The sequence below is a fragment of the Rhinatrema bivittatum genome, chromosome 1, assembly GCF_901001135.1.
Source record: "Rhinatrema bivittatum chromosome 1, aRhiBiv1.1, whole genome shotgun sequence".
NCBI classification, from domain to species: domain Eukaryota; kingdom Metazoa; phylum Chordata; class Amphibia; order Gymnophiona; family Rhinatrematidae; genus Rhinatrema; species Rhinatrema bivittatum.
Window position 1 is genome coordinate 594,589,430 of NC_042615.1, and position 20,389 is coordinate 594,609,818.

A 20,389-nucleotide genomic window follows, 5' to 3' on the forward strand; every position below is an offset into this window, starting at 1 on the left:
TTGATCTGAAAGGTTGGAGCTTTCCATGGTAAGGATTGGCCGTGCCCTCCCTCTTACCAGCAGGAGAGATCTCGTGCCCTCACACGTTTGCAGATGAAGGCCACAGTTATTCCGGCTGCCATTAGCAAGCAATGAGCTTGTGCAAATGAACTAATCCCTTCCTAATAACCTATACTGGTGTTTCCACCCAGGAGGTGGTCAGCAACAGCAACTGTTTGTAATAGTTTCAATGTGCCTATCAATATGTCTAGAAGAACAACAGGCACACATACAGAATTAAAATAATAATTTCCGTTATAGTATCAAAGCACCCCCTGACAACGAAGCAGGAGACTAGAGCTGGATCATAGTCGCCAGAGGGGAAAAACAGTGGCTTGGGCCAGATTGGAGAGGAGACAGACATTGTGCAGTCCTTCCCTAAGCCTCATGCTTGCACTCTGCCGGATTTAAAATGTAAAACATTGGGGGATGTGCAGTGCCCCCAGAATTTTTGTTTGCTTGTTTTCCCCGTGATGAGGGATTTGGAATAGGGAAGGCTTCCAGGTTTCATTTTGTTCAATGTTTGTTTGGTTTGTTTACCAAACCAAAATAAACAAAAAAAAAGAAAATGAAATGGAGCCTTCCTCTGACCCTTTTCACCCCCTTCTCCTGTAAGAATTACCAGTGCCAGGGACCTTCCGTACGGGCCCTGTTTTGTGAAAAGGACTGGAGGGATTCCTATTTGCCTCCTTCCTGTGCTGCTGCTGTCTCTTGAAAATGGCACCAGCTGGTCCCGAGAGCAGCTCCATTTTGATATCACTGTGGCGCTGGTTTCAAGGCTGACCCGTGCCATTTTTTTTTTTTAAAAGGGATGCCAGTGGGGCAGGAGGCGAGTGGGTATCCCTTCTGCCCCCCTCCATGATGCAGGACCCCCAACAAAAAGGGTGGGTGGGGCTGAGGAGGTCCCCAGCCCTTGCAGCTTTTTTCAGGGGATCTGAGGGGTCCAGGGAGGCCCTACCTGGAGTAGGGCCCAGGCCCCAGATTATTGGCAGAGCCCTCAGGGAGGCCTGGACTGGCAATTGAGTTTTTTTTCTTTGTTTTAAACAAAGTGTATTCAAAATGAAACAAAATAAAAACCAATGAAATTTTGTTGGTTTTTCTTTCATTACATTTTGAAAACGAATTGAAACAAATGCAGATCCCCAACAAACAGAAAGGAGAGACTGCTATTCAATTTATCCAGCAGATGGGAAAATAACCACTGACTTAGCCTATTGGGGACTAAATTATAGTTCTCAGTCTCTGTCCAGTGTTGTTTTGGGGGTTTTTTTGCTGATTGTTCCCAGATTGTCAGGACACTCCTCTCAAATTCACAACTAGTTAATAGGTCCCAAAACAAGGAAGGGCCAGGCCTCCCCTGTCTTTTGGCACACTTCACAGTAAAACCAGGCTGAGCCTGCTGCCTGTTTTCCTACCCGCACAAACAGGTCAATACAGTAAAGTGCGGCCGCGGTTACCCTGCTCCTAACCCGCTTTCTACCCACTTTTCGGCCGCGTTAGCCCTTCCTGTGATACACAATCCCCTTTAACCTACTCTTACCGCGTCCTTAAATCACCGGGTAACCCCTTCCGCCCGCGGCATGTATATTACATGTAACCGATCGAATTAGCTATTCCCTCCCATACAGTAACGCGCGCCCCGACTATCACTTTTTTAACCTGCCGTTTTGCCGCGCGTTTAACCTGCTAACTTACCGCCTACCCTTACCCCTGCGTTAGAGGCAGGGGTAAGGGTAGGCGGCAAACTTTCCCCCAGCCCCCGCTCACCTGCCCTGGCCGCGTCCATGGGTGCTGGTCTCCGGGGCAACCCCAGTCCTCTCCCCTCCTCCCGAAGCAACGAAAGCGGAAAAAAAGCGAAAAAAAAAAAGTTGCAAGAGAGAGAGAGAGAGGGGAGAGAGGACCGGCAGTGTAAAGCAACGAAGCGACTTACTTTTTTTTGCAGCCCCCCTCCGGAGACTGACATCGGCGACGACGGACGCGGCTCCCCTGCCTCCAGCTGCCCGCGATGATGGACGCATCGCACGGGCGAAAGCGGCCCCTGTGCGTGCAATTGGGCTGCTCAAGACGTGACGTCACATGCCGTGACGCCAAACTTCGTGACGTCACGCCTTGAGCGGTCCAATTGCACGCACAGGGGGCGCTTTCGCCCGTGCGATGCGTCCATCGTCGCGGGCAGCTGGAGGCAGGGGAGCCGCGTCCGTCGTCGCCGATGTCAGTCTCCGGAGGGGGGCTGCAAAAAAAAGTAAGTCGCTTCATTGCTTTACACTGCCGGTCCTCTCTCCCCTCCTCCCGAAGCAAGGCTGCTTTTCGCGCCTTGCTTCGGGAGGAGGGGAGAGAGGACTGGCAATCCCGAGCGTAGGAGAACCGTCCACTTCCTGGTACCTGTCATTTCAAATGTCATTTGAAATGACAGATACCAGCGTGTCCGTGAAGCGTTAGGCCAGCACACCCAGGATACTGTATAGCGCTCTATACAGTAAAATGGGTTGCGCGGGCCTAACGCTTCTCGGACTCTTCTTAGACGCAGCTTGCATTTGCAAGCTATTTACATACAGTATCGAGCGGTAGGTGAGCTGGACTGTGTGTGCGGCAATCGCGGGTGCGCCCGGCACTAACGCAGCTCTTCCTACCGCTCCTTACTGTATCGGCCTGAAAGTTAGAGACCATCTGTTCAGTTCTGCCCAATAGAAATCCTGTACCATTCATGTGACTCGGAAGCAGAATCCTAGGTAAAATATTTATCATCTCCATGGCATTTCTTCTGCCCAGCCAAGAGCCTGGTTCTCTAAATTACCAATGTTTTGTTGTAGAAAAGTGTTACAAATATTTCGGGGGTAGACATTGCATGTAACCAGTGGGCTCTTTCCCCTCCCCTACAGGTGTCATTTCGGTACCACTGTAGATTGTACAACGAATGGCGTCGGACCAATCAGAGAGTGATACTCCTAACCCCAAAGTCTGCGAGTCTGCCTTCCACACAGCAGGCCTTGCTGCGCCCGCATTCGCTGAAAAGGAACTCCAAGGAGACAATCGTTTGACAGCTCACAGCAGGAGCGCAAGGACTCTCCAACATATCCACCCTGCCATGGGCTCAACGCACGAGATGGCACCCGCTTCCCCGACGCCCACGGCCAAAGCCACTCCCGCCTCTCCTGCCAGTCCAGGAATGGCTTTCGATGCAGGGTGGGACCAGCGCTTCGGCCCAGAGTCACGGGGGGGCTGCGGTGGGACGATATTTGCTAATCTGCCAAACGCGTTCATTCAGCAAAGACTTACTGAAGCCTTATAGACACCTCTTTCACGCCTGGCACTGCCAGTAATGCAAGTTTTCCCTTTCTACAGTTAAAAAGAAAAAAAAAAAATATATATATATATTAAAAGTATGTTAATTCACAATTCAAAAGAGGGCTTCATTTTCTGCTGGTCATCATAGCACATCAGGAGGGGTTATAGCCGTTCTGACTCATCTGGTGCTCCTATATTTCACTGGCAGAGTATGAGAGAAGGCTACCTCTGTGCTCCTTTATTTTCAGTTTTTTTATTTCGTTTTCTCAGGAATTTCTCAGTGTTTTATTACAATATCAAAAACAGGAGCAATCAGTGGGGGAAAATTACATTTTTCCTGGTAAACATTTCTGTTCTTTTTGTAATAAACACTGAAATTCCTGAGAAAACTTTTTTTAAAAAAAAGCTGAAAACGAAGGTCCCTAGTCATATCAGACAGTGAAAAGGGATTCTAATCTCAGCCTTGTTTTAAAAGATATCACCTTCAGTGTCAATATAAAATATCTTCCCTATAGCGTCACTTGTAGCACATTACAGAGGGCCTCTGACTTCTCTAACGTCAAACGTTTTGAGAAGAAATCCCTACCCCCACCAAGCCTTTCAGTAAAGCCATTCATGCCGCACAAGCTGTACCGTAAAGAAACAAAAAGGATAATTATTATTTTGGGAAAAATCCGATTTCTAAGTCCCCTGAAGAAACCTGCTAAACTGTTGCCAGCACAGCGGTTTGAATGTTTGTTTTCGTAGAGGAAGTTTTTCCAAGTGAATATAAACCAAAGATTACCCTTCTGACCCTGGATCTAGGAAATGATACTTTGTGAAATATGATGTGTACCCTGTGCAGGGCATAGTCTAGACAGTAATGGGCTGCTCTGCCGTTAAAGCATCGCACAAACGGAGAGGCACTGCAGCACTAGGGTCCAGGTGCTGGGACGGAGAAGCAAGAGAGCTGGCCAAAATGTGTTTTTTGCACCAAACTAGCGTGGAAATAAACTTCCGCTCATGCAGATTAGTTACCAGAATTAAAATGTTACTTTTTAACGTGTTCAACGCAGCATGCTAGCATTAACCCGTTGATTTTTTTCAGTGTTTTTCTCTGTTGTACCAGGAATGACCAGACTAGATGGGCCTTTCTGTCCTTATCGACTATCATTTTCTATGTTTTTGTGAGAAGAGATTATAATATTAAAAGGATTTCTCTGTGTGTTTGAGAAAGGGGAAAAAAAAAAAAGATTCTGGATCCCGTCTTTGATTTTTTTAAAAACTGAATTTTATTTGTAAAAAAAAAAAACACATTGTATAAATTGAATTTCCATACACCACTGTCAAGATTAGTGCCTGCATGACTGGGATTTGATTTAAATTTTCAGGCCAGCAAGTGACCATTCCTTAGTTCTTACAGGAGAAGGCTCACTCCCAAGTACCTACCTGCCCAGATGGCAACATTTTAAACCCAAGTAAGCCTAAAGTAGTGATTTACAGGACAGAAGAATGCATCTTTTCAAAAGGATGTTCCTTATACCATGTGACCCTATGGATGATTGGCACTGCTAATTCAGCTTTTGTACTTGTACCCAATATATTCATCTGTGGCCCTGCTCCCTAAAATCATTAAAGGTCACGAGGGTGCAGGAAAGATTGTTCTTCAGGAGGGAGGGCAGTAATAGCACTCAGCAGTGAGGAGTGAATCCCTAGGCTGGATATGACCACAGGTGAAGAGGAGGGCAAATTCCACAAATTCAGATTGCTTTTGCCTTTTGAGTGCACCCAAAGCTCTTGTCTTTACCAGGTCAGGATTTACACACAGGTCTTCTAGGTCTATGCCCAGTTGATCTCCAATCCTACTGCCCCCTGCCCCCCCCCCCCCCCCCATGACTCTCAGTCCTAACCCTCTGCCTTGCCAATCTCCCACCGATCTACAAAGCCCATGGCCTCTGCTCTGTCATTATGGATGGAACCAGCCTGAGGCCCTGCCTCCTACACAGAAGCCCAGACAGGGTGGGGATGCTGCAGTGCTGGTTAGCACTGGGCCATGCATGGACGCAGTCCACCCACTTGCTGCCTTTTGTCAACAGCAGAGCTGGAACTGGGTGTCTGAGGTCTGCTCAAAGGGTAGGTGGCAGGACAAAAAAGATCACAGGTCTGACCAGGGTGGGGATAAGACACATTGGAGGTCTACCAGGGTTTGTGGGGCAGAGGGGAGAAAAATTGGAGGTTTACTAAGGAGTTTGGAGGGTTCAGAGGTTTTGGGAAGTGGGGGGGAAATCATAAAAAATGGCTGTATCAGTACACAAGTGAGGTCCACTGCATCATCTACTTCAGTAAGTGTCTTATGCTAGCAGGCATATTGGGGCCAGAGTAATAAGCACTAAAACTGTGTGCTGAAGTTCAATACCCAGTTTAACACAACTCGCTTTTTTTAAACTCCAGCTGCAGAAAGCTAATATTCTGCTAATGCATTGGAAGTTAAATGCACTCCAACCAGAAAATGTGCACCAAGGAAAGGGTTAGTACACAGAAAAACCAGATTTATGCACAGAAATCATTTTATGCGCAGAAAACATGGTTCATGTGCAAAAATCATGTTTTCTGCACATAAAATACCAACTGCAGTTGCTGGCATTAGAACTCTTGCTTCTGCCCATAGATTAATACCATCATCGGAAACTATTCCACCTCAAACCAGGACTAAAACCTCAAGAGCTAAGAAAATACGAGTTAAACCAGAGCTCTTCTCTGCATTGGGGGAGGTAATGGCTAATGCCTGCATTGCATGGGAATTCCACGTGAGCGCGCTAAGCAGTGCGTTCAGTTCTGTGCACATGTGTGCATGAAAAACGTCTTGCTGCAGTGAGACTAAAGTTAGCACACAAAAATTGTGTGCTCTTGTGAGTGCACCTTCTTACCGTGGACCTTTATGGGGTTTTTTGTATTACAAAAACTGCAAAAGGCCTATGGATAAGAGGACACAAGCTTCGCCATACTGAGTCAGACCAAGGGTCCATCAAGCCTAGCATCCTGTTTCCAACAGTGGCCAATCCCAAGTCACCAAATACTTAGCAAGTACCCAAACATTAAATAGATCCCAAACTACTATTCCTTATTAATAGCAGTTTATGGACTTCTCCTCTAGGAACGTATCCAACCTTTTTTTTAAACTCAGTTACACTAACTGCTGTAACCACATCCTCTGGCAATTAAATCCAGAGCTTAATTATCCACTGAATGATTTGTTTTAAATGAGCTAATTGCTAACTTCATGGAATGCCCTAGCCCTTTTATTGTCTGAGAGAGTAAATAACCGATTTACATTAACCTGTTCAAGTACTTTCATGATTTTGTAGACTTCTATTATATCCCCCCTCAGCCGTCTCTTCTCCAAGCTGAACAGCCCTAACCTCTTTAGTCTTTCCTCATAGGGGAGCCGTTCCATCCCCTTTATCATTTTGGTTGCCCTTCTATGTACCTTCTCCAGTACAACTATATCTTTTTTGAGATGCGGCAACCAGAACTGCACACAGTAATTCAAGGTGTGGTCTCACCATGGAGCGATATAGAGGCATTATGACATCCTCCGTTTTATTCACCATTCCCTTCCTAATAATTCCTAACATTGTTTGCTTTTTTGACCACCACAGCACACTGAACCAAAGATTTCAATGTATTATCTACTTTGACCCCTAGATCTCTTTTCTGGGTAGGAACTCCTAATATGGAATCTAACATCATGTAACTATAGCATGGGTTATTTTTCCTCTGTATGAATCACCTTGCATTTGTCCACATTAAATTGCATTTGCCATTTGAACGTCCAATCTTCCAGCCTCACAAGATCCTCCTGCAGTTTATAACAATCCGCTTGACATTTAACTACTCTGCATAATTTTGTGTCATCCACAAATTTGATCACCTCACTCGTACACCTTTCCAGATCATTTATAAATAGATTTAAAAAACACCAGTCCAAGTACAGATCCCTGAGGCACTCCACTGTTTTATCTTTTACTACTGTGAAAACTGACCATTTAATCCTACTCTCTGTTTCCTGTCTTTTAAACAGTTTGTAATCTAACAAAAGACATGGCCTCCCGTTCCATGACTTTTTAGTTTTCTTAGTATACCCCTATTGCTATTCTCTTCCCAACACCCATAAAGATTTGATTGTGCATTTAGTCTCATGCAGGTCCATGCCATCCCGGACTTAAAGCATCACACTGCCACCAAGATGCTCCTCCTCTGCCATTGCGATATAATTTGTACCCCGGTATAGCACTGTCCCATTGGTTATCCTCTTTCCACCATGTCTCTGAGATGCCAGTTAAGTCTATGTCATCATTCACTGCTATACACTATAATTCTCCCTTCTTACTTCTTAGACTTCTGGCATTAGCATATAAACATTTCAAAGTGTGTCTTTTGTTTGTATTTGCATTCTGCTTTTCATTTGACAGGGGTAAATTGAAATCTTCTAGCTCAGGTGAGTTTTTAATTACAGGCATTTGGACTACTTTTCTTATTATTGGAACCTCACTGTTGGGATGCCTGAATTTCTAATGCATCATTAGTATCCTTTGAAGATACCTTCCTCCAAACCATGCGCTGCTGAGCAACTGTCAGCTTTCCCCTTTGTTCTAGTTTAAAAGCTGCTCTCTCTCCTTTTTAAAGGTTAGCGCAGGTAGCTTGGTTCCACCCTGGTTAAGGTGGAGCCCATCCCTTCGGAAGAGACTCCCCCTTCCCCAAAAGGTTCCCCAGTTCCTAACAAAACTGAATCCCTCTTCCTTGCACCATCGTCTCATCCACACATTGAGACTCCGGAGCTCTGCCTGCCTCTGGGGACCTGCATGGGGAACAGGGAGCATTTTAGAGAATGCTACCCTGGACGTTCTGGATTTCAGCTTCCTATCTAAGAGCCTAAATTTGGCTTCCAGAACCTCCCTCCCACATTTTCCTATGTCAGTACCCACATGTACCACAACAGCCAGCTCCTCCCCAGACTGCTAAAATCTTAAAACACACATGTAAAACTCTCAGCTTTTGCCTGCTTCTGACTAGCTATTTAACACAATAAAAATATACCCCAATAGTTAATTCTCCCCAAAACTTTTACATTCTAAAAATTTCCCAGAGCAGTACTTACCAATTCTCTTCAGCTACCAGCAAGGCAATTCTCTCCTCTCAGTGCTCCTACTGGATTGTAGTTTACTGAGCCCAGTATCCCGTTTCCAACAGTGTCCAATCAAGGTCACAACGACCTGGCAGGGTTCCTATAGGTAGATAGTTTCCATGCTGCTTATCCCAGGGACAATCTGTGGATTTCTGCAGCTCCATCTTAATTGTAGATTATGGACTTTTCCTCCAGGAACTTGTCCAAACCGTTTTTAAACACAACTACACTAACAGCTTTCACCGCATCCTCCAGCAATAAATTCCAGAATTATGCAGTGAGTAAAAAAAATATTTTCTCCTATTTGATTGTCCCCCCTAGTCTTTGTACTTCTTGAAAGGTTAAATTTGCATTTACCCATTCCACTCACTTTAAAGATCTCTATTATATCTCCACCTCGGTCGTCTCTTCTCCAAGCTGAAGAGTTCTAACGTCTTTAGCTTTCCTCATAAGGGAATTGTTCTATCCATTTTATCATTTTGGTCACTCTCCTTTGTACCTTTTCTAATTCTACTATGCCTTTTTTTTGAAATGCAGTGACCAGAACTGCGCACAATACTAGAGCTGTGGTCACACCATGGAGCAATAGAGGCATTATGATAGCTTCTGTTTTATTCTCTATTCCTTTCCTAATAATTCCCTAGCATTCTATTTGCTTTCTTGGCTACCACCACACACAGAGAAGAGGATTTCAATGTATTATTCATGAGAACACCTACTTATTATCTTTCTTTAAAATCTGGGATGAGGAGGGGAGGTTAAAAACAACAAAACTTGTAAATCTGGAATCATAGATTTTCTTAATGCATAAACTTAAAACCATAAATGGAAATCCTGTCTTTTCCAGAAGAATCAGGCAGTGGAGTTCACAATTCAAAGACTCCTCAGACTGATTGTTATGGTTCTGGTGCCCACATCTCAAGAAAATATAGGGCAATATTCCATTTATTTTGTTATGCCCAAGCCCATTTTGGATCTCAAGAGGGTCAACATCACTTGAAAGCGACTCTTTTTAATGAAACCTTACGCCTGGTAATAATGGCGGTCCAATCAGGGGAATTTCTGATCTCCTTGGATCTGTCAGAGGCTTACCTTCATATTCCCATCTGGTTGGAACACCAATTCTTTCTACGCTTTGAAGGGTTGGGGTTGGCCATTATCAGTTTCGGTTGCTGCCTTTTGGTTTAGCCACAGCTCCCAGAACACTTTCCAAGATTGTGGTGGTGGTAGCGGTGGTCTTGCTAAAAGAAGGAATCCTGGGGCACCCGTATTTGGACGACTGGCTAATTCGAGAAAGGTCTCGGGAAGAGAGCCGCCTGGTGACACCAAGATGATCTCCTTATTGCAGGAGCTCGGTTGAGTGGTGAATCTGACCAAGAGCAATCTTCAACCGTCCCAGTCGGAGTATCTAGGGGTCCAGTTCGACACGGGACAAGACAGAGTTTTCCTACCAGAAGTTCAGATCCAGAGACTGATGTCTCAAGTGCGCCAGTTAATGAACACCATACGCCTGATGGTGTGGTCCTACCTACAAGTACTCGGCTTGATGGCAGCTACCCTGGACGTTGTGCTGTGGGCAAGGGTGCATATGCATCCTCTTCTGTGCTCTCTGCTATTCGTTGGAACCCACAGCCTCAGGATTATGCGGTTCAGCTCCACTTGCCAATGGAAATCTGCTCCCACCTCCAGTGGTGGTTGCAGGAGGATCATTTGAGAAAGGGATTTCTCTTGTCCTCTCCGGCCTGGTTGGAACTCACAACAGATGCGAGTCTCCATAGTTGGGGGCTCACTGTCTGGAGTTTACGACCCAAGGGCATTGGAATGCAGATGAGTCCCGCTGGAACGTCAATCACCTGGAGGCCCGGGCAGTACGGCTGGCATGCTTTCAGTTCAGCTACAGGCTATGGAATCAAGCGGTTCATGTAATGTCGGACAACGCGTCAACAGTGGCCTATATCAGTCGCCAGGGAGGAACCAACAGCCAGCAATTGTCGCAGGAAATAGACCAGCTGATGGAATGGGCGGAAGGTCATCTGCAGATGATTTTTGACCTCTCACAGTGCAGGAAAAGACAAAGTAAAAGTGGACTTTTTCAGCAGGGAGAGTCTGGACCCAGTAGAGTGGGTGTTGTAAGCTGAGGCATTTCAGCTGATTGTGGATTGCTGGGGCCTTCTGTTCCTAGACCTGCTGGCGACGTCTCAAAATGTGAAGGTTCCTTGCTTCTACAGTCGCAGGGGAGATCCGTGGTCCCTGGTAATAGAAGCTCTCATACAGGTCTGGCTGGAAGACAGATTGCCTTATGCATTTCCTCCTTGGTCCTTGCTGGGCAGGATAATTTGTAAGCTCAAAGGCCACAGGGGGCTAGTACTCCTGGTGGTGCCAGACTGGCCAGGTGTCAGTGGTATGCAGATTTGCAACTACTCATGGTGGAGGCCCCCCTTTGTCTTCCACAGCACGTGAATCTGCTTCAGCAGGGAATGGTTCTTCATGAGGTTCTGACTCTATTCTGTCTTACAGTTTGGCCTTTAGAGAGCTCTCCTGTTATAGCATGGTTATTCCTCTGTGGCAATTGCTACTTTACTCCGCGCTGGTAAGTTCTCCACTTCCTTGATTTATGTGCATGTTTGGAGAGCTTTTGAGGCCTGGTGTGAGGAGCGGGGTGTTCTTCCTCATTCAGTTAAGATCCTTCTCATTCTGGATTTTTTGAAGGATGGATTGAATAAGGCTTGGCCCTTAATTCCTTGAAGGTGCAAGTTGCAGCTCTTGCCTGTCTCAGAGACCTTGTGAATGGTGTTTCCTTGTCGTCTCATCCTGATGTGTCCGTTTTTTGAAGAGAGTGAAGCACCTTAGGCCTCCCTTGAGGTTACTGGTTCTATTGCAGAATCTTAATTTAGTGCTAGACTTTTTGGTGGGCCCTAAGTTCCGACCACTGCGTAGCCTTTCCTTACGGTTGTTGACTTTGAAGATTATGTTCCTGGGTACTATATAGTCTGCGTGCCTTGTCTTGCCGGGAGCCGTTCCTTTGGGTGACAGCTGTGTACTGTTTCATCCTTCTTGCCCAAGGTAGTCTTGAACTTTCATTTGAATCAGTCCATTTTCTTGCCATCCCTGGATAAAGTCAGGGTTGTGGAGGAGTTTTGCCTTTTTCACTCCTTGGATGTGAAGCATCTTGTCATGCGGTATCTAGAGGTCTGAGTCTTTTCAAAAGATGGATCCCCTGTTTGTTCTCCACGGCGGGAGTAAGCAGGGAGCTCCAGCTTTGCAGGCTACCATAGCTTGTTGGATTAAGAAGGTGGTCACGGCCACACATGTGGATGCTGGAAAGCCATTGTCTACTCAGGTTAGGCCTCATTCCACTAGGGCTCAGGCAGTGTCATGGGCGGAAGCTAGTCTGTTGTCTCCCGTCGATATCTGCCGAGCTACAGTGTGGTCCACCTTACACACTTTTTCCAGGTTTTATCGTCTGCATGTGCAGGCCAGGGTGAATGCAGCTTTTACACGTGCGGTGTTGACCACAGGCAGCCTCCCTCTCTGTTGGGCTACTGGTCCTGAGTCCATCTGTCTACACGCTGGGAAATGGAGGAATTACTTACCTGATAATTTCATTTTCTTTAGTGTAGACAGATGGACTGAGCTTCCTGCCCTCGGCTGCCACATGAGTGTGTCAGTAGTCCTGTGGGGCTCTGCGTCCCAAGGGATTACTGGTTAAGTGTTCATCCAGTCCCTAGCTTGGGGTACCTAGAATATTATTTGAGTTCAGTGTTTATGGTTGATTGACAACAGTTCTGTTTTTAATCAAGTTTTTTTGCTAGTCTGTCCACAGTTGCTTTTGAAGGGAATACTAGCAGGCTGGGGTCACTGCAGGGTGATATATACTGTGATGCCAGCTTGCTCAGTCTCCATCTGCTGGCAGGGGAGCATAAACTCGCTGGTTCTGAGTCCATCTGTCTACACTAAGGAAAACGAAATTATCAGGTAAGTGATTTCTCCATTTTTGTTTTTACCTTTGCTCAGAGAGGAAAACAAAACAGAAACAGTTTGTGCAGAGAGACTGGGCTTCAACAGGGTGTGGCCCTGCAGAAGTGAATACCAGAGTTGGCAGTTTGTGGGGTGTGGAGAACAGGGTGTGGCCCTCCAGCAGCCCTACAGCTCAAGGAGTGTAGCTGCCAGAGAGAGCCTGGGGTATTGCTATGGAAAACCTGAAGTGGAGCCAGTGGGTGTGCTGCAGTACAAGTGAAGGAAGAGAAGCCAGCCTGCTTGAGAAAGGTAGCAGCCATGTACTTTTGTTTAGTAGGAGTTCCCCACTCGAGAGCTGGATGAGAGGGAGAACCTGAGGCTGGAAGTATGGCAGCTAGAGAAGCAAGCCAAGATAGTGGAATTCAGAAAATCCACTCCCGGATGTCCTAGCTGCACAGAGAAGTGAATGGCTATAGACGGTGGCTGAAATACATGTGATTGTGGCAGAGATCGACCAAGTGCTGAGCTAGCTGCAGCAATGTGTTCTTGAGGACGCAGTGGGCAGTGTTACAGAGGAACTAAAACAAGCGGCAGAAGAGAGAGAGCCTGATAGGCAAGAGTAGGCACAGCGGAGTGCAGGAAAAGTGAATGAAAGTCAGGTAATTGAACCTGTAGTGACTAAGTCTGAGAAACAAGAGAGCTTGGGGGGGGGGGGGGGGGGGAGCTTTACAGTCTGCCCAAAAGGGGCAGTACAGAAGGGCCTATGTAAGGTTGCACAGCAGAGAGGACTGAGAGGCACTACACAGGAGCCCACGGAAGGCACTACAGATAGCTCAGAGGGGGGTGCTGTAGGATGCCCAAGCAAAACCATTGTGGAGTAACCAGAAGGAGGCGCTGAGGGGGAGACAGCACAGACGAATCACAAAATGCCAAGGCAACAGTTGAAAGAGTGAAAGGAGGTCGAATTGTGCAATGATTGGAAAAGAAACCAGTGCTGGAGGAGAAGTGGAAGCTGGAGCTGCATATGGACTCATGTGAAGGACTGAAGGTGGGCACTGGGCGAGGGACACAATGGATGATGGTGGATGGTTGTAATTGGGGTGACCCTAGTGAGAGGGAAGATGTGTGATCCTAAGCCCCAACCAAGTATTTAGCTGGTGGGAGTTCAGAAAGTCTATTGGGAAGTAAAACCACTTCCCTGGTTGTGAGCCAGGGTGAGTAAAGACACTTGCCCCAATGGTTTCAAGGTGAGGGGGGGGGGGAGGGTATGTGAAGGAGTGGCCTTACTACAACTACTCAACCTTGCAGGACCAGACTAGATGCCTGGTCCACTTTAAATCCCAACAAAGGGAGAGAGCTGTGGGTGGGATCCAGCTGGGGAGGTTAAGAGGCAGAGAGCCCAGCTGGGACCAGCATACCAGGTCCAGGTCTCCAAGGGAAGACAGCACCTGTATACATTTCTAACCTATGGCGAATCCTGTATGTGAATGTGATTTACTGTGACTACTGCTGAAGGTAAGCAGATAAGCTGCGATTTTATGTGCACTGTAAATAAAAGTACTTAAAGAAGCCTTGACCACTCATTTACCATGCCACACAGGTATTGTGGGTATTTCCCTGTCTCCAGATGGCTTACAATCTTAAGTTTATATCTTAAGATTTTAAGTTTATATCTGAGGCAATAGAGAATATGAAGTGACTTCCCTGGTTTGCAGCTTGCTGTTGTAACCACTAGGCTATTCCTCCACTCCAAGGGTTGCCTCATTTAGGCGCTCTTCTTAGTGCCATGCTGAACTCCCTACCTGAGACAGATCGAGGAACAGGCGTTGTGGACGGGGATGCCTTTCCATGCTTGCGGCAACACGAGATGGAAGATTCCCATCTCTCTATCTCTTGCTCTGTGAGTCTGATCGTGCCTTATTCTTGGAGGAGGAGTGGTTCTACTGTTCAGTCTCGGGGGCTCTTACCCTGCCAGCACATTCCTTAGGACCGCCATCTTCCAAGTATGGTTCTCTTGTGCCCTAGGAGACATCCGATCACAGATGTAGCAGTTGGAGGAGTCATGGTCCAGGCGACGATAGCAGAGTGCATATCTGTGGTAGACATCTGGTGCCCATAGATTCAGGCTTTGAAGCAGCTGACCATACGTTTCTTGGCCTTGGCCTTTTCTGTATATATATATTTTTCTGGTAGAACACAAGTTCTATTTGAGGGGCTGCTGAGGCAGTGGTATAAACTAGAAGAAGCAACAAAGCAGATAAGGACGATTTCCTAGCGTGTAGCCAGATGGACTCAGGACCAATGGGTTTATGCTCCCCTGCTAGCAGAGGGAGAAAGAGTCAGGCTTCAAAGCTGACTTCACCCTAGATCCACCTCAGCCCTTCAGTATTTCTCCAGCAGATGCAGGCATGCTTTCCCTATGGAGATCGCTGTACCTTTTGGAAGAAGAAATTGTACTTTTAAATTGGAGAAAAGACTGAACCTCACTCTCCTGCAGTGATACCATAAGGTCCTTCCCCCAGTTGAGAATTCCTGAGGTGATTTCTGAGATACACCTCAGAGGTGGGCCTTGGTCCGGTAGCTGGTTCCCGCATGGACTTTTCTGCTGAAGCGGCTGAAAGGCAGCAGGTGTAGGAAGCTGAGCACGGTGGTGACAGCCAAAGTGCTTTCCCCCCTCAGCCAGAGACCGTCTCTGTACTCGGCTGGTAAGCTCTGAGGATTTCCTCCCGATTCAGAGACGGAGGGGTTTCAGTAAGATTTCCTCCGGTCTCCATGCTTGGCACGCCATACCAACATCGTTCCCGATCCCGCTGGGGTAAGGGGAAGTGGGCTTCTGAGCGGGTTGAGCAGCCCCCCGGTGGGCTAGGTTCCGCTTTAGGCTTGGTTGGCACACTGCATGGTAGGCTGCGGCGGCATCATCTTGCACGTTTTTGTGCCTGTATTGCCCACCTTAGAGCTTCGGTACCTGCAGTGCGTGTCGGCTCTGCGCATGCTCCGTGCGCATAACATCGTGCACGTATATACGTGCACCACTTACTAGGTGCACAATACAAGTAAAGCCAGGCGCACAGGTCTTTTAAAGTATCGCTCCTCTTCGGAAGCAAATCAGAAAAGCTGGCCAGTAAATGGGGTGAATCTCCAGTACCCCGGTTACCAGAAGATAAGAGAGAGCAGTTATAGCGCCCCTCACCCATGAAGGGTCGATCCAGAGGCTCCCAACGCTTTTGCCCCCTACAGAAACTCAACATTTCAGAGGTCTCTGTTCTTTGGGAGGTCTCAGTCCTTTTATTTTTTTTTTTAAACTGCCTTACTCAAATTCATATGCAAAGTGGAAGATCCCCTCCCCCAGAGCGGCATCGGAGCCCAGAGCACCTAAAATGTCCGCCGTTCCCACGCTTATCGGGGAACGGGCAGGTCTCTGTGGAGGAGCTGTCTGCCTTCTATCAGCGCCTCGCGAACGCGGTAAAAACATTCTTTTGCCTGAAACAGGCAATTGTGAAGGTCCTTCTCCCCCAGGGAGGCAGCGGTGACAGAGGCCCTCTCGGGAGAGTCGTGTTACCGGCTCTCCACAAGCAGTGCACTTCGATCCCCTCGGCAAGGCCGCACAAAACAGCCGAGCAGTCAAGCAAGTGCCTCCAGAGCCCCGGGCACTTACGACAAGCTTTTTTTTTTTTTTTTTTACACAACAGAGCCAATTAAAAAAGCAGGGGAATGCACCTCCCTGAACAGCCACAGGCTATAGAGCTCCCCTTCAGAGGAATGTGATTTCTCTGGAATCGTAGGGGGGAGGGACCGGCCCACCGGTAAATCCCCCCTTACCTAGGTATTAGTAAGATCCTCCAGGTACCGTGACTGGAGGGCACTAAGCCCAGCCCTGCCTGTTACAAGAGGGGAGAAGGATCTGTACTTTCTTTATGCTTTTATAATTTTTTTAATTTTTTTTTTAACTAATTATAAAAAGCTGATCTAGTCAAAGTAAACAAGAATAAAAGGAACATCTTTCCAATAGAAATGAACCCCAAATTTTGGAAAAGATCAGGACCGCAAGTTGTGTCTTCCTTCATCTGCTGGAGTCAGAGAAATACTGAGGGACTGGCAGGTGGCACCCTGGGTTTTCAGAGGGTGCCTTCAGCTTTTTTCTCTGACTCCATCTGCTGGAAGGGAGACACAACCAGCGGTCTGGACTGATCCTTGTACGTACAGGGAACTTGTTTTTTCTCTCTGTCTTAGGTAAAGCTAGTCTTTAGCCTGTTTAAGTTCCTGACACCCCTTATGGTATTGCCTACAGCCAGGCCCATTAAACCAATTACTGAAAAAAAAACCCCCCAAAAAAAACCCTTTTAAACTGTTTGGTTCTGTGGTCCTCCCTGATCGCCAGTCTCCTCAGTGCTCTATCCATGCCAGTCCTTTGTATGCTGTTGCGAGCCATAGATCCCTGTGCTCTGTATACCCTGTTTAGAGCCACAGGTTCTCTCTGTGTTCAAACAATCTTTTTTTTCTCTCAGCTGTTTTACTTTGGTGTACTCCCTGAGACACATCCTTTTAAAACTTTTCAATGCTCTGGTACACACTACAGTTTGACTCCAACTGCTTCTGGCAGGCAACTCACACAACAAGCTCTTTGCTTCTCTATTTTCTTCTCTTACCTCCCCTGGAGACTTGGGTTTTCTCTGTGCCTTGCATAGAGAAAAATCCCCAAACTGATACCATATGTGCCACAGTAAATGAGCGGCCAAGGCTTCTTTAAGTACTTTTATTCACAGTGCACATAAATTCACAGCATATCTGCCTACCTTCAGCAGTAGTCACAGTAACAATCACCATTCACATACAGGATACACCTTAGGTCAGCAATGTATATTGGAGTTAGTTGCCTTCTCCTGGAGACCTGGCTCTGGTCTGCTGACCCCAGCTGGGCTCTGCCTCTTAACCTCCCCCAGCTGAGTTCCACCCACAGGACTCTTCCTGCTCAGCAGAGTCCTGCCCATAAAGTTCTCTCCCTCTGGGGGATTTAAGGTGGACCAGGCATCTAGCCTGATCCTGCACAGGTTAAAGAGGGGTAGTAAGGTCGCTCCTTCACAACCTGAATGCCATATGCTTTGAAGAATCACAAAAGATGGAATATAAATGTAAAACAAATATTATGGAGATGTCTAACTTTATCAGCGTAGGACCCTTTTTCGAGGCTGGTCCTTTCCCCTTTCATGGTGTAGAAATCCCCATTTCACTAAAGTCATTTGTTTTACCCACACTCAGCACCAGTGTGCCATCCATGTAATTGGCAAGGAGCTCACATTCTAGGGTGCAGTCAACAAGGCACTGATCATGTTGGAGCAGATTAACCCAAGACTCCCACACTGCTGGAGCTGTGGTGGAGAAGGAGGTGCTGCTGCTGCCGTCCATGGAACAAGGTGCTATTTAATGGGCATTGTCAACATAACCCGTCAGGGCATACCGCGGAACCAGCCGCTTCTACAGTGGATTTAATTCATGGCACAAAGTTTCTCCTCGGCTTCACCAGCAAAGCTCAGTGAGAATCTGGGTCTCTGAAGAGGATGTCTTCTCTCTTCCCAACTCCGATGCACAGGGGTCCTTCAAGCCAATGGGGAGCCCAGTTATCAGAATCTAGTGAAGAATTTTTTTGCCTCCTTAAGTCCTGAAGACAGAAGAGGGGACATCACCTGCGTAAGGGTATGTCCACCTCTGAAAAAAGGAAAATGTGAAAATTTAAAAGCTGGAACATTATGATGAAGAGCCGAGGGGCTCCAGAGAAGTTATCAACATTGTGTAGGGTCTGTTATCAGAAGCCTTGTATGCTTAGAATTCTAAAGGTGATGGGTATCAATGCACAAGCAGCAATCCTGTTTTCAAGTGAAAGGATGTTCTAGAACAAAGGGTCATGATATAAAAGACTGATGAGAAACAAGGAAATATTTTTTTCTGACAAAGGGGCAGTGGAAGCGGCAAACATTCTCCCAGGGTGAGCAACGATGGTGGCTCAAAACAGTTAACTCAGTTTAAGACGACACGGACTCCACCGACTCATACTGCAGGTGCCAGAAGTAAAATTTTAAGCTCCAGTGATTTTTTTTCCAACCCTGCTGATAGCAATGTTGAATCAAAAATGGTAATGAAATCTGTAACGGATAGCCCCCTTGGTTTCAGATTATAGGCAAAATACATATGCACATACAAAATTAAAAAAAAAAAAAATACAAAAAGGTCATATCACTGTAACAACCTTTTAATTTTGTATCTTCACATAAGAAAATTTAAGCAAGTTACACTATCTTTAAAAGCTCTACATAGTTTAACACAGTCTCCTCCCCCCTCCCCCACACCCCGTCATATAGTTGATTAAGAATCTATATAAGGAAAATGGATTCCAATTAAAAAAACACTGCGTCCACCCTTCCTTCCCACTGGGTATTTTCACATGAGGATGTAAGTAGTCCTCAAATTATGAAGCTGCTCTTTAAAAAGAAAAAAAAAAATACCCCCTTCCAAAAGTTGAAATCTCAATTGTGTGATACAAAACTAATAGAAAAAGTTCATAATGGTGAAAAATGTGTCCTCCTTCCAAAAGAGACTTGGAATAGCACAGTAAAGTACGACATCAAGAGGTGAAGAATAAAAGAAAGGGTGTCAGAGACATCCAGTCGTTTCTTCACCTTCCTAACAAGGGAATACAATACGACTGTCTGCAAAATAAGGCAGTTTTCACAGGAAACACCACCCCCCCCCCCCCCCCCCAAAAAAAAAAAAGAGGTATAGAGGCTAGTGCCAATCATTCACATCTTGAAGTTACAAATACGATTTCTTTTACAAAAGTTCCTTTTTCAGTGCTGAAAAAAAAGGAAAATGTGAAAATTTAAAAGCTGGTACATTATGGAGTCTTTGAAATTCACATGATTAGAAAACTAGTCTGTGCTTCCGAAAAGACTTCTGCGCTGGAGGCAAGGACTGAATTCGAGGAGGCTGGGTCTTCATGACCAGGGATTACATGATTGCACAGCTTCGGTTGGTTGTCCTGGTATCTCCCTAGAGTGAGAACAAATTAACAGCTATTAAAAAATAATAGCATCTAATATTTCCTACACATTCACAGCACAGAACAAAGAAAACACTTTTTTTTTTTTTTTTTCTTCACACACTCCTAATGAACTACCTAGACAGCCACTGACCATCCAAAGAGAAGCAATATAACCTCAGACTAAATATGAAAAACCACAGCAGTCAAGGAATAACCTCACTTATCCAACAGCAAACCAACTTTTCAGAGACTCCTCTCGCTATATATATATGGAGAGAGCAATTTTCAAAAGCCAGTTACCTGGGTAACCAGTTTCACCACAGCCGATTCACCTGTGTAAGACAATGTCTGGAAATTGCCCAGCCCTTCCCCTGCTAAAAATACAGGGGGGGGGGAGGGGGCAGAGGATAATCAACAATGCATGCATTTTTAGCCAGGTAAAAGATATGCAGGTTCAGGGGTGTACCCAGACTGGCGAGGAAGACAGCAAGCTTAGATTATATTTTCAAAACTACGCTTGTTATTTTCAAGGGAAAAAGCACCCACGGAAGAAAACAGGAGCAAATCTCAGTAAGTACCTTTTCTTGGGGCAATTTTCAAAGGGAAACTACGCTCATACATTTTGAGAACCGGTGGGAAGTCTGCAGGCAAAAGTACCCACAGACTATGCACCTATGCAGGTAAGCTTTGAAAATGCCCCCAAAATTTTCTAACTTTGTGTTGGTCGCTGTAGATCATGCTGCAAACCCAGTAGCTGCCCTGAGTTTTTGGGCTATTTACTCACTGATTTGCTTTCCGTAGACTCAACTCTTAGTATCCCCAACATAGGTTCTAACGTAATAAGCTTAATGGAAGATGATATAAAGAGAAAAATTATTTTTGCAATCTGCGGGCAGGCAGTGTGGAAAGAG

At 46.1% G+C, this 20,389-nt stretch overlaps 2 protein-coding genes across 2 annotated transcripts in view; one reads left to right on the forward strand and one right to left on the reverse strand.

Annotated features, from left to right (window-relative positions):
- MARCH3 (membrane associated ring-CH-type finger 3) overlaps window positions 1-3,685 on the forward strand; it is a 178,334-nt gene extending 174,649 nt beyond the window's left edge. Inside the window, exon 5 of the mRNA XM_029619362.1 lies at window positions 2,919-3,685. Coding sequence (XP_029475222.1) covers window positions 2,919-3,077 — 159 coding nt within the window. The 3' untranslated portion in view covers window positions 3,078-3,685. The remainder of the gene's footprint in view (window positions 1-2,918) is intronic.
- A 15,495-nt stretch (window positions 3,686-19,180) lies between these two features.
- The window catches only part of LMNB1 (lamin B1), a 71,786-nt gene continuing 70,577 nt past the window's right edge, over window positions 19,181-20,389 (reverse strand). Inside the window, exon 11 of the mRNA XM_029619377.1 lies at window positions 19,181-19,486. Within this exon, the coding sequence (XP_029475237.1) occupies window positions 19,445-19,486 (42 nt within the window). The 3' untranslated portion in view covers window positions 19,181-19,444. The remainder of the gene's footprint in view (window positions 19,487-20,389) is intronic.